Below are 12,700 nucleotides of genomic sequence, written 5' to 3'. Positions count from 1 at the left end.
GCCCGTTTGCTCACATACCAGTTCCTGGTGGGAGGGGTGTCCTTTATAGCAGGGTCTATATACGCACCCAATGAGGGGCAGGACAAGTTCTTTCATGACGCGATTACTGAGGCAACGGCTACTACCGAAAGACGCACATTACTGGGGGGGCGACTTAAACCTTGTCTTCGACAACATCCTGGACAGCTCATGCCAGAGGGTGGGCCAGGCTGGCGCTCTTTCACCTGCAGGGCAGGCCCGCCTCCAAGACCTGGGGATGGTAGATCGTTGGCACCACTTCCACCCTCACAGCCGGGCCTATACCTTTTACTCAAGCGCGCATAAAACATACGCCAGATTAGACTATCTCCTCAGCTCCTCCTCCCTTCATGCGCTTGCGACTGATACCGAGATTCTGCTAGCCTCTCTTTCAGACCACTCCCCGGTCATTGCCACCTTTCAGCTCCCATCAACACAGCACCCTCTCAGACACTGGCGCCTCCGCGTCACGCTACTCCATCGAGCTTCCGTAATCTAACAAATCCAGAAAACTATCATAAATTATCTGACCCTCAACGCTAATTCCAACACCTCTCTAGCGACACAGTGGGCAGTATTAAAGGCAGTCATACGGGGGGGAATTCATAGCTATCTCTACAGCAAACAACCTTGAACGTAGTCACAAACGGGCCGAACTTTCTCAGCGAGTCACAGAATTGGAGCAAATGCATCAGCGGACCGGCGCTTCCCGTTCCTGGTGGCAATTGAGCACGGAGCGGAAGCAACTTGCAGCATTAGACCAAGACAGGGTCGAATATGCGGCCCTCAGCCTCCGCCACTCGTATTACACGGGCGGCGACCGCTGCGGTCGCCTCTTAGCTCACAAACTACGGGAAGCTAGGCAACGACAGGGTGTCCATGGCATCCGCTCTTCTAGGGGTGACCTCGTCAACGAAGATGCTGCCATTGCGGAAGTCTTTCGAGACTTCTATGCGACGCTCTATTCGAGCGACCTGCTAGATGCCCACCATTGTGCCGATTACCTGGAATCCACACACTTTCCCTCACTCAAGCACAAGCCGACTATTTAGATAGGGACATTGGGACTGAAGAAGTCATAGCAGCAATCTCTCGCCTCAAGCTGGGTAAGTCGCCCGGGCCAGATGGCTATTCGTCGGCCTTCTATAAAACATTCTGCAGCCAGTTGGCCTACCTCTTAAGGGACTTGTTTAACACCTTTGCGCAGGACGGGGCTATCCCTGGGGGAGATGGTTGAAGCATCAATAGTGGTTATCCCGAAACCCAGGAAGGATAAGATGTCCTGTGGGGCATACAGGCCGCTCTCCCTCCTAAACATCGATATTAAACTTTATACTAGCATTTTAGCGACCCGCCTTGCACCCAACATGTCCCAACTAGTTGAGCCAGATCAGGCAGGCTTCATCCTGAAGAGACATACGAGTGATAATACCAAACGGGTCTTGCACCTCCTCGAAAAAGATCTTGTACTCGGGGAGAATACATGTTCCTGGCCATTGACGCGGAGAAGGCCTTCGATAGGGTGCACTGGCCCTACTTGGAGCAGGTCTTGATGCATGTCGGCTTCAGTGAGATGCTACGCACTCGAATCCTCAATTGCTACCGCTCGCCCAAGGCGACTATTTGAGTCAATGGTCATACGTCCTCTCGCTTCCCCATAGAAAGAAGCACCAGACAGGGGTGTCCTCTCTCACCCCCATTATTCATACTCTATATGGAGTCCCGGGCATTACGGCTCAGGCGCCACCCCCTTATCTCTGGGGTCAAGTTTGGAGGGGATGTACACACTATAAGCCTATATGCAGATGACATCTTGCTCTCCCTCTCCAACTCGATCCCAGCGATGCGAGCCCTCTTCATTGAAATGCACTGCTTTGCACATGCCTCGGGATTTAAAATTAACGTGGATAAGTCCATAGCACTTAACATCTCCCTCTCCCCGCACACTTTGGCTCATTTACAAGAAGAACATCCCATACAATGGTCCACTTCCTCGATCCCATATCTGGGAATACAACTAGCTTCTTCCATACAGGCTACGGCCGACACCAACTACTCCATACTGTGGGCACTTAAACGTAAGGAATTAAATCAGTGGAAGCATCACACCTTATCCTGGAATGGTAGAAAAGCGGCCATCAAGATGACCATCCTCCCACAGATCTAATATCTTTTCAAGACCCTCCCTCTTCGCCCTCCCCCGGGCTGGTTTCAACAGACCCAATCGGACCTCACACACTTCATATGGCAAGGCCGCAAACCCCGGTTCAAACACGCAATCGCCATTCTTCCGCAGGAGAGGGGAGGTGTAGGGGTTCCTGACCTTCAGCTTTATTTTTATGGTTCACAACTTCGTATCTGGTGGAATGGCACCGCCTGGAATCGGAGAAATATTGGTTGTTCCAGGACCAGGCAGTGGCAGCCATGCCTTTACAGGGCATCCCCTTTCATCGCAAATCACATAGAACACCCAATTTAAATGCATCGTATACCACAGGTACGATGATGGAGTAGTGGGATCGCACCAATGCTACCCACAATCTAACTACCTATCCCTCCCCTCTCACGCCACTGTTCGATAACCCAGAATTTAAACCTGGCATGGACACTAAGGCCTTTTCTGTTTGGCGCTCTTCCTCATGTCGATCTCTAGGTCACCTCTTTGACTTGGATGGGATCATCCCATTCCCACAACACAGGTCACACTATGGCCTTCCTGAGTCGGAGCGTCTGCCCTATCTGCAGCTCCAACACTGGGCACTTCATTCACATATCAAACCTGGAGCTCAGCGTTTCCTGAGTCCATACGAGAAATCGCTCACCACCCGCACGTCCGCTAAAAAAATCATTTCTTATCTATATAAAATGCTATTAACATCCTTTACGCATACATACAACACCGGCCGAGCCCACTGGGAACGAGACCCAGGTAGGGCGCTTAGCCACAAGGAATGGGAAGGCATGTATTATAGGGCCCGGCATTCAGATAGCCACATATTGGTACTACACACCAGACCGTTTACACCACTTCGACCCATGACAGAGCGCCCTTTGTTGGAGGGGTTGTGGGGAAGTAGGCATCCTGATACATATCCTATGGGGCTGTGACCATCTTCAACCATACTGGTCCCAAGTGATCGATGAAATAAGACGCCCACTTTGAGACGCAGCTCCCGATATTTCCCGCTTACATCCTCGTGGGCTTATCCAATCCCATAACATATCCGTTAAAATCCCGGAGGGGCTGAATGATTGTTATCGCATTAGGCGCAGCCACGCAGAACATCCCGATACATTGGTGTACCGCCCAGCTTCCAACGCTATCCGGGTGGCTGCAGCGACTCTGGATGGTGTTGGGTATGGAGAAACTAACCCTCACATTGGCCGGCAGAGGGTCTGAAATCCCGGAGATTTGGCGGCCCTTCTTGGCTCTACTAGTATCCGAGTTCTGAGAATTGACATGCCCCCGATACCTGTCGGACACGCTGCTCCCATAAATTGATCCTTCCCAACGTCGTAAACGACCACGTTGACTTCCCGATTATTCTTTTTCCCCTTTTTTTTGGTTGACGAGGGGAAGGGTGGGGAGTGGTAATTTTTGGGTTCTAGTTGCTTGTTTTGATTTGCCCCTTCCCCTTTATTGTGTATTCCTATGGACCAGCTCCGCTTATATTACCTCGGTAATCCCATTATTTGCGACACTTGTTGTCTATATAGCATTGTCTCCTGGAGCTGGGGGTCTTGTTATTTTTCTTGTTCAAAATCAATAAAAGATTTAAACCATAAAGTCCAACATCCCTAACTGAGAGATGACTGTTAACAACGTTCCTTCTTAAAACAGAGGAATCCGTGATGCTGTTCTCATTTGAGGATTTAGGAAGAGAGATCGTCAATGAAACTGAACTTTTCATTGAAGGGATTCAGAGGACTCACGTGTACCATGCTGATTTTCCCCATGGGATCATTTGATAGTTTCTAATGCACACCGAGGTGGGACTTAAACCATGTAATCTGGTGAATGGAGTGTGTTTCAACATTCCTGCAAGAGTGGTACCTAAACGTCCCTGGAAATACGGTGCAGGCAAAATGACAAACCAATACCTTTACAACTAAAGTAAGCAAGTGTGTCTATAATGAATGCAGTTTTCGCTCTACAGGATTAGAAACAATTTCATGGATGGCATCAAAGATAGCCAAGGTGAGTATCAAAGAGACCGAAATAAAAGACATTGATGAAACAAAAACATGACTCTCAGAGGCAAGAGTCATCATCTCCAGAAGAAATTCATGAGATAAATTCTAGCGTTGTCAGGCTAATGAAAGGAAATTGGGTTGAAAAAACTATTTTTACACCAAAGCGCACCATTGTCTCGTTGGCAAAATTCTCATTACGAAACAGTTTCGATTTCCACATCAATCATGTGAATCATGACACACTGACAGAGAAACCTTTAACTAAATGTATCACATTGATAATGTGGTATTGGTAGAGGAGGCACTGTCAGGCTTATGTTTGTTGTGGGACCACCTGTTTGCTGGCAAAGAGGCACCTAGGTGGTCTTGGGAGAAGGGACTGCCTTGCTTTCGTAATTTTAGAGGTGAATGGGGTTTAAGAATGTTATTGTTATGGCCCTTGTATGGTTTTTTTACCCACCTAATTTTGCCCACAGATTCAAAGGGGAAAATGCAACTTCACATGTAATCATCTGTACATACTGTGTAGTGCTGTAGACTCACTTGCTTAGCATACTCTTGCCATCTTGTGATGGACTGGTGCAAGTTGTTTTTGTTCAAATAAGTCTTGAGTAATGAGATGCAGTGGGAGTCCTCTTTTTAGTGTACTGTGCTATGGCACAGACTCCATGTTAGACTGTTTTTCGCACAGCGGGTGAGAGTACATAATTATTAACAGAGCCAGCTCATCAACAGCATCAGTAATGTCAAAACTAGATTATGAGAGTGGCCTACACACAAGGCTTAAAAAACAGCCAAATAAATATAAAATGCTGCTTCAACTTAAGTTCTAAGCTTGACCAAACGTAACCACACAACAGGACATTATGGTTACCAGTTCAAAGCACTCTGCCTCCCCCTTATGGCATTCCATGAAGTTCTTCTATTTTTTCTACAACCAATACTCAAAGTCTGCAGCCATAGAAGAAAGCTTAGATAAAGAATAACATTGCTAATAACCATCCTGCCTTTCTGAAAAATCAGGATAGGTGAGAGATTGTTCTCACTATAAATGTACAGAATAGGTAACCCCTTAACCAAGACAATAAAAGCGAACAGCACCTATTTCGAATTCAGAAAGGCAATAAAAACTATGTTGTTCTAAGCCTCCTATAGGTTGAATGAAGTGAGGAAATTATATTCATTAAGGTCCTGAAGCACAGCACAACTTCTGGGTAGTGCCAACCCTTGCATGGCTTAAAAAAGTATTGGCTATACCTCAGCTTCATAAAGGTTTATGCCAACAGTGGCACTGCAAGCACTAAAATAGTGGATGATTGCTCAGTACTCCACACAACGGTTTAACCTTGCAGGGTATATAAGCACTATCAACAACTGCCTTGTTCAGTGATCACTAAACCATGAGATCAAACTTCCAGATATCCCTATCCTTACTCTACTGTCCAACACCCATTACCGAATGCCACGAAGCCCACAGAAAGTCTGTAAAATACCTGGATTCAACTTTTTTCATTTAGGTCTAATTGCAGTCCTTCACACGATGGAATTAAAGAGTGCCAATAAAAGGCGAAGCAAAAAGTGATATAAATGGTAACCTAAAGAACTACTTACTCATTAATCTGAAAGCTATTTAGGCCATGCAGGGGGTACATCAAGTGCTATATAAATAACCATACAAGACAATCCTTAGGCAAGGTAAGGTCTTTCATCAAGGCCAGCAGGTGGCTGAAAATATCCCCTTATTGCAGTTGGAGAGGAACAAAGGAGAGGGAGCCCAGCATGAAAAAAATGCATATGAGCATGTACCACCATATGTACTGTGATTCTGTTCACACAAAAAAAAATATTCAATAAATTACTGTTCTTAGACCTCCCCACATTCCAAACAGCAGTTCTCTTCCCTCTCAAAATAAAGTAACATCCCTACCTTAGTCTTAGTTACGCCATAACCACCCATCCATTTTATATACTTTTTGATTCTCTGTCCGTTAAGCAGGTAATAAAAGCGTTCCTACCTGTCTGTCTACACATGAAAATATAAATTTGTGGCTTTCTGTGAAAATAGCTATCAAACTGAATATGCAGAGGCCAAATATATCTGAAGTGGCAACGAAATACAGCAATGCATGATAGCGCTGTAAGTCTTCCCAAGACTTCAGAATCCTGCTATAATTACACTCGGTGCAAGAATCCCAGGGCGAAATAACAGCACTCAAAACACATGTAACAGAAAAAAGTAATTACGTTTTGTATTTTGTTATTCTGAATCAAGCTTTGCTTCAAGAGTTTTCCGTTGCTTTTTGCAATGCTACTAAACCTTTCATTCGCTTCTTCAAAACTTAGTTCAGTTGCAAAATCAGGAATCTTGTTCCGGTTGCCAATGTCAGACATAATGTTTTCAAATATTACACTTGCATGATTATCAAGAGCATCTCTGAATTTTAAAACAATATATTGTTCTTCTGGATCTAAGATAAAAAGGAGACAGAAGAAAATTAATCAGTTGGAACCACAAGAATTAGATGCTATAATACGCACCACTTCAAAATCATAGAAAATATTACACACGCATATGTTTAATATTATGGCTTTCACACTTTCGTTCAAATAGACATGGAAAATGAAATGATACATTATGAGATTTTCAACTCTACATAATAATAACAAGAGAAAGGGTTGGCGAAAATAGGTAAAATAGCAACTCGGTGTAAATGTGCAAGGTGAATGTGTATGATCCACATCTGGTCTTATCTTAGCACTAAATGCGAAAAACGAGAATTGGATACTCTGTTACACAAATACTCCTGCCTAAGCTTTCAAAAATAACCATGCCACTGGTGAAAGGTTAGAGTTCTTTCAGTTTGCCATGGAATTCAATTTCCGTAATTTCTTTCTCACTTTGGAAGCAACTACTTAGGGAAAAGTCTAAATTAAGTGCTCTCATCAGGACAGGACATTTTTTCATAAACGTTGCAAAACCGAACAATGAAAGAGCAATCAATTAATGACGCAAACATTGAATAATTAGAATAACTGGATAGAGTAAGGGGGCACACAGAGTTCTTTTTAATCACAGTAGGCTTCCGAGCAAGTATAGGACAATATGTGGCCTTCGAATTCATCAGGACAATTTGAAAGTTATTCCAGAAGTATATCTACGTTTTTAACATGCTCTATTAAAATTGTATGACTAATTCCAGACGACACCACCAAAAGTGCAGATTTTGAACTAATATCCCTAATATACAATACAATTTTGAATAATGCTCCAATTGACCTAGGTCATCTCTGTTCTACATGGGAGGGTGACATGAGGCTAATGGATCACCCTGATTGGGAATAAGAGCACAAGTATACTAGAGAGGTTTGATGAGGTCTGGTTTATTTTATGACGGGTACAGATAGAAACTTCAACACATGGAGTATTGTACGTAACCCACTCCTGTTTTGAAAATGAGATAGATGAGGAGTAATAGATGCCAAAGAGATGTAATCTACAAGTTTCTTTGGACTGTAGGAAGCTGGCTCTGTATACACTATACCACAATTAGGTGTAGTGTGCACAGAGTACAGTGGAACCACAAAGGTAGGCAGAGGTAAAAGTTTATTGCACCTTACTCTCTACTTGTGGTTGTGTGGGCGAGCAGTAAAGCTTTATCAGAGGGTAGTGTTAAGCATTTGCTGTACACACAATCAGCAAATTATGTCACACACTCAAAGACTGAACTCAGCCCAATTTTGTTTGTATAAAAATATTATTAAGTTATTTTATTTCTAGAACCAAGCCAAGCCTGGCACATGTAAGTGAAATAAAGGTTTTCCAAGGGGCACGAGCTAAGATGGCCGCGCAGCGTTGAAGCTCCGCCGCCGGCTCAGCACTTACACTGCTATTCCCGACATCCTGATGCGGGCGCTGGGTGCCCGGCCCCGACGCTGACCCTCCTGCGGCCCCGGGGCGCTCCTGGATAAAAATCTGGCCCGACTTCACCCGGGACGACCGGCGGACGACGAGGGCTCCCGGACCTGAGGCCCAAGATGGCGGCCTGACTCGGCGGCCGAGGACGGGAGTGCGGAGGCGGCGGCCGGCTGAGTAACAGGTACCCGGGGGGGAGCTGGGGTGGGGGTATTAAGCGCCAGGGTGCGGACCGGTGGGGGTCTGCTCTGCTACCCGCGCCGCTGCTGGCCTGGGCCTGGCCGGGCGCTGGGGCTTTGCTCTGTGCTGCGGTCGCGGCCTTTCTCGTGGTCTCCTCCCGGGGGCCCCGGGCTAACACGGCCGGGGGGCCTGGGGGGGTTGGCGGGTCGGCTAGTTGGCGGCGGGGGTGGGTTGGAGGGACTCCGCGCCAGGCCGAGCGCCCGGGCTGCCTCTGCCCCTTTCCTTGGGCCCTCGCTTGGTGGCTCCTGTGTTCTGCGGCGGGTGCGGCCGGCTCTCCCTCTCCCCCTCCCTGCGCCTTCTGGCCACGTCGGCTACTGCCCCACCGGACTGCCCCGCTGCTTGGTTCGGGTCCTGTGCTCCCGCGAGGGCGCTCCCTGGTTCTGGGGGTGGAGGCCTCGCCCTGCTGCTGCACATCTCGTGGCGGTGCCCGGGACTGCTATACAACGGGGCCGGGACCAGCTGGATTCCACGGGGGCCACTACATCGCCCGTAACATTGGCCCGATCAGTTGCTGATTGAACAGTCCTCCTGTGCTGTCTCTTCACCGGCTTGGAGCCACCTTAGAACTGCGACAAGCTGGTTGCGATCCAGCCGTGTGGAGGCATGGGTCGTAAGGACCCAAAGCAGAAAACGCTGCCCTTCGAAAAGCTACCTGAACAACCGGCGGAACGTCGCCCAGAAATGCCGGCCCCCTCCGGGGGCCCGTCCGGTGACCCGGCGGCCTGTGCCCCGGCCCCGGACTGGCTGCAGGAGATGCGTGCTGGGTTCGGGGCCCTCGATGGTCGCTTTGATGCCCTGGACAGAACGCTAGAAACGATGGGGGCCAAGATCCAGGCCCATGACAAGCGGTTGGTGGAGGCTGAGGCCCGGATATCGGCCATAGAGGATAGCGCAGGGCACGAAACCAAACGCATGGATAGAATGGAACGCATTTTGAAGGAGGTGGCCATCAAGAACGAGGACTTGGAATCGCGCAGTCGGCGCAACAACGTGTGAATCACTGGGGTTCCGGAGTTCACGGCTACTGGCAGGCTGGACGTTTTTGTGGAACAGCTGTTGTCGGACATTTTTGGGAGAGAATCCTTTACACCGGGCTTTGTGGTCGAGAGGGCGCACCGCTCCCTGGGGCCGCGACCCAATCCGGGGCTCCCACCTCGCCCGCTGATTGCCCGCATTATGAACTTCCGAGACCGCGACACGGCCCTGCGGCTGGCTAGAGAGAAGGGTGAGATCACTTGGCAGGGCTCGAGACTCTCATTCTACCCAGATTTTATCGCCATGGTCCAGGAGGCCAGACGTAAATACGTGAGGGCGAAGGCGGCACTCCGCAACCTGGGCCTCAAATATGGCATGCTCTACCCGGCCCGGTTGCGGGTTGAGATTGAGGGCCGTTCTCGACTCTGACAATCCTACTGAGGTGCAGGAGTTCTGCCGAACATACAAGCCACGCAGGGGCCCTCCGGGGGGAGATGAGGATGGACGCTCTCCTCCGCGTAGTGGATCGGCGATTAGCCAGGACCTGTTTTCTGGCTCAGGGGTCGGCTGAGTCGGTGCCCGGATCCTAGAGTTGTCTTTTTCGGAATGTTTGCTACAGGGGACTTTGGAACACTTAGTTGTAGAACTGTTTAACAGTGCTGGGTGGGTGGCGGGTCGTTGTCATCCCCCTCTGGTTGATACCGCTGGGAACACTCTTGGTTCCGATGCTCTGTTTTTTTCTACTTGCTTATACTTGGTATTGTTCCTTAGAGCTATGTTTTTTTTCCACAGGTTGGGGTTTGCCTCATGTTTGCGTGGTATGGCTGGGTGGAGGGAGGGAGGGGGGAATGGGTTGGTTACTTTGATTTTATTGACATGGCTGGTAGTGTGTTAATTGTGCGGATACACAGAGGCACGGATGCTTTCGGGCCCCCATTGCTAGTTACATGGCGCCGATGGCTCCAATAGGCTTGAATGAGTCCCCCCTTGGCCTATCACTAATGTCTTGGAACGTCAGGGGTCTGAACAATCAGCGTAAATGTAAACAGATACTACATTATTTAAATCGGCACAGGGTTGACATTGCTTTTATCCAAGAGACGCATTTGCACGCCTCTGTTGACTCACGCTTTGCGGCCTCGTGGGGCGCTCATAGATACTTCTACAATTTCAGCAATTACGCCAGAGGCACCGCGGTGCTGATTCACAAGAGAGTCCCGTTTCACTGCCGGGCGTTCATGGGGGATAGGGAGGGACGCTACTGCATAGTGCGGGGGGTGTTGATGGGTCATGCGATCATTCTGGTATGTGTGTATGCTCCTAACACTGATTCCCCGGAATTTTTTCATGCGCTTGCTTCCCAGCTTGCGACTCTTGAACCGGCCGGCCTCATACTTGGCGGCGACTTTAACTTGTTGATGGATGTGCGTCTGGACAATACTTCGGGGGCCGCTCACTCTAAGCTTAGGGTGCGGCGCGCACTACTTGACCTATGCCACCAATTCTCTCTGACTGACATCTGGCGCAGGCGCAACCCACACAACACTGACTTCACACACTTCTCGGGGCAACATAACACTTGGACCAGGATTGACTACTGGCTCCTGTCACCGGGCCTGTCCCCCTGGTTCCGTGAGCTGCAGACCTTCCCCAGAACCTACTCAGATCGCTCCCCGGTGTCACTGTGCTTGGATGTTCCGCGGTCCGAGGGTTTTGAGCGGCAGTGGCGATTTCCTGGGAGGGCGCTCCTGGACGACCTATTTGTCCACGAGATTTCTGAAGCGGTCGAGGACTATTTCACGATTAACACCGGGTCAGTGGACTCGTGGGCCGTGCTTTGGGAGGGGTTTAAGGCATATATCAGGGGGATTTGTATAGCTAAACATGCTGGGGTCCTAAAGGCACTGCGTGCGACGATTAAGCAATTGGAGACACAGCTCGATACGCTTGACGCTGAGGCGCAGCTTGCGCCCACTAGTGACGTGTCCGCTAGGAAGCTCAGCCTCCTGACCGATTTTCGGGACGGAGCGGACAGAGAGATTCTGTACCTGGGGAAGTACCAGAAGGCGCGTAGATACGGGGAAGGGGATAGGCCGGGACGCACTCTGGCGCAGGCTCTGCGGCCGCCGTATAGTAAGTCCTTGATAGTCGAGGTGAAGGGCGCAGACGGTTCGCTCCGCAGGACGCCCGCCGAGATCAGGGACGAATTCCTGGCCTTTTTCTCCGATTTATACACGACCAAGTTAAGTGAATCCTCGGCCTCTCGTGACGCCTACTTGTCCGAAATCGCGGTCGTATTCCTGGATAGGGGTATGCAGGAGTTCATGGCGGAGCCCATAACGGTGGCTGAGATTCGAGGGGCGATCAAGGTGCTTCGTGGGTCCTCCGCCCCAGGCCTCGATGACTTCTCCGGGGATTTTTACAAGGCCTTCGCTGATCTACTGGCACCGCAGCTTATCGCAGTATATGCGGAGGCACTGGAGCGTGGATCCCTTCCGTCGACCCTTAGCGAAGCGGTAATAGTTCTGCTCCCAAAACCAAACAAGGACAGACGTTGTGTGGGTCATATAGGCCTCTCTCCCTCTTGAACTTCGATTACAAGATCCTGGCCAAAATAGTGGCCAACAGACTTTCCCAATTGATGGAATTCATTATATCACCCGCACAATCGGGCTTCGTACCGGGTCGCTCTACGTCTTTGAATCTGCGGACACTGTTCACGGTTCTACACAGAATTAATCCGGCCACGCCTGCCGCGGCGATCCTCCTAGACACAGAGAAGGCCTTTGACTCCCTAGAATGGCCCTTCTTTCTTTCTGTCATGCAACGCATGGGCATGCCGGAGAACTTCCTCGCCACCACGCGGCTTTTGTATAACCGCGCCACGGCCCGCCTGCGTATCAATGGTACGCTGTCCCGCCCTTTCTCTTTAACGCAAGGTACCCGACAGGGCTGTCCGCTTTCACCGCTACTGTTCATTCTGGCAATGGACCCCTTAATCCGGCATTTCCAGGAGCGGCATCTCCACAGGGGTCTCCAGTTTCGGACGGGTCCCTTATTAGCTTCCCTCGGACGACACTATACTGTATGTCAGGGAGCCACAGGTCAACCTTGCTCCCCTGATATGGGAGATCCTTCGCTTCGGTGCCCACTCGGGATTGGGCATCAACTGGCACAAGTCCATCATTTTCCCGTTAACTAGCGGCACCTCCCCATGGCAGTGTGAATTCCCGTTGGAGTGGTGCTCCGACTCGGTACGTTACCTGGGCATACAGATACATCTGAGCACGGACGAAATCATCCGCCTCAATTATGGCCGCGCGATTGCCGGGCTGGAGACACAGGTGGAGGGGTGGCTGC

The 12,700-nt window shown here is 49.6% G+C and overlaps 1 protein-coding gene across 2 annotated transcripts in view; it reads right to left on the bottom strand.

Annotated features, from left to right (window-relative positions):
* The window catches only part of SENP6 (SUMO specific peptidase 6), a 755,486-nt gene that overhangs the window by 289,638 nt on the left and 453,148 nt on the right, over window positions 1–12,700 (bottom strand). For both annotated transcript variants that reach the window (XM_085610971.1, XM_085610972.1), the window contains one exon: window positions 6,457–6,680. In XM_085610971.1, coding sequence (XP_085467097.1) covers window positions 6,457–6,680 — 224 coding nt within the window. The remainder of the gene's footprint in view (window positions 1–6,456; window positions 6,681–12,700) is intronic.

This window comes from Triturus cristatus, chromosome 6 (genome assembly GCF_964204655.1).
Source record: "Triturus cristatus chromosome 6, aTriCri1.1, whole genome shotgun sequence".
NCBI classification, from domain to species: Eukaryota; Metazoa; Chordata; class Amphibia; order Caudata; family Salamandridae; genus Triturus; species Triturus cristatus.
The sequence above is the reverse complement of the archived record's forward strand: the minus strand, read 5'-3'. Positions and strand labels throughout refer to the sequence as shown.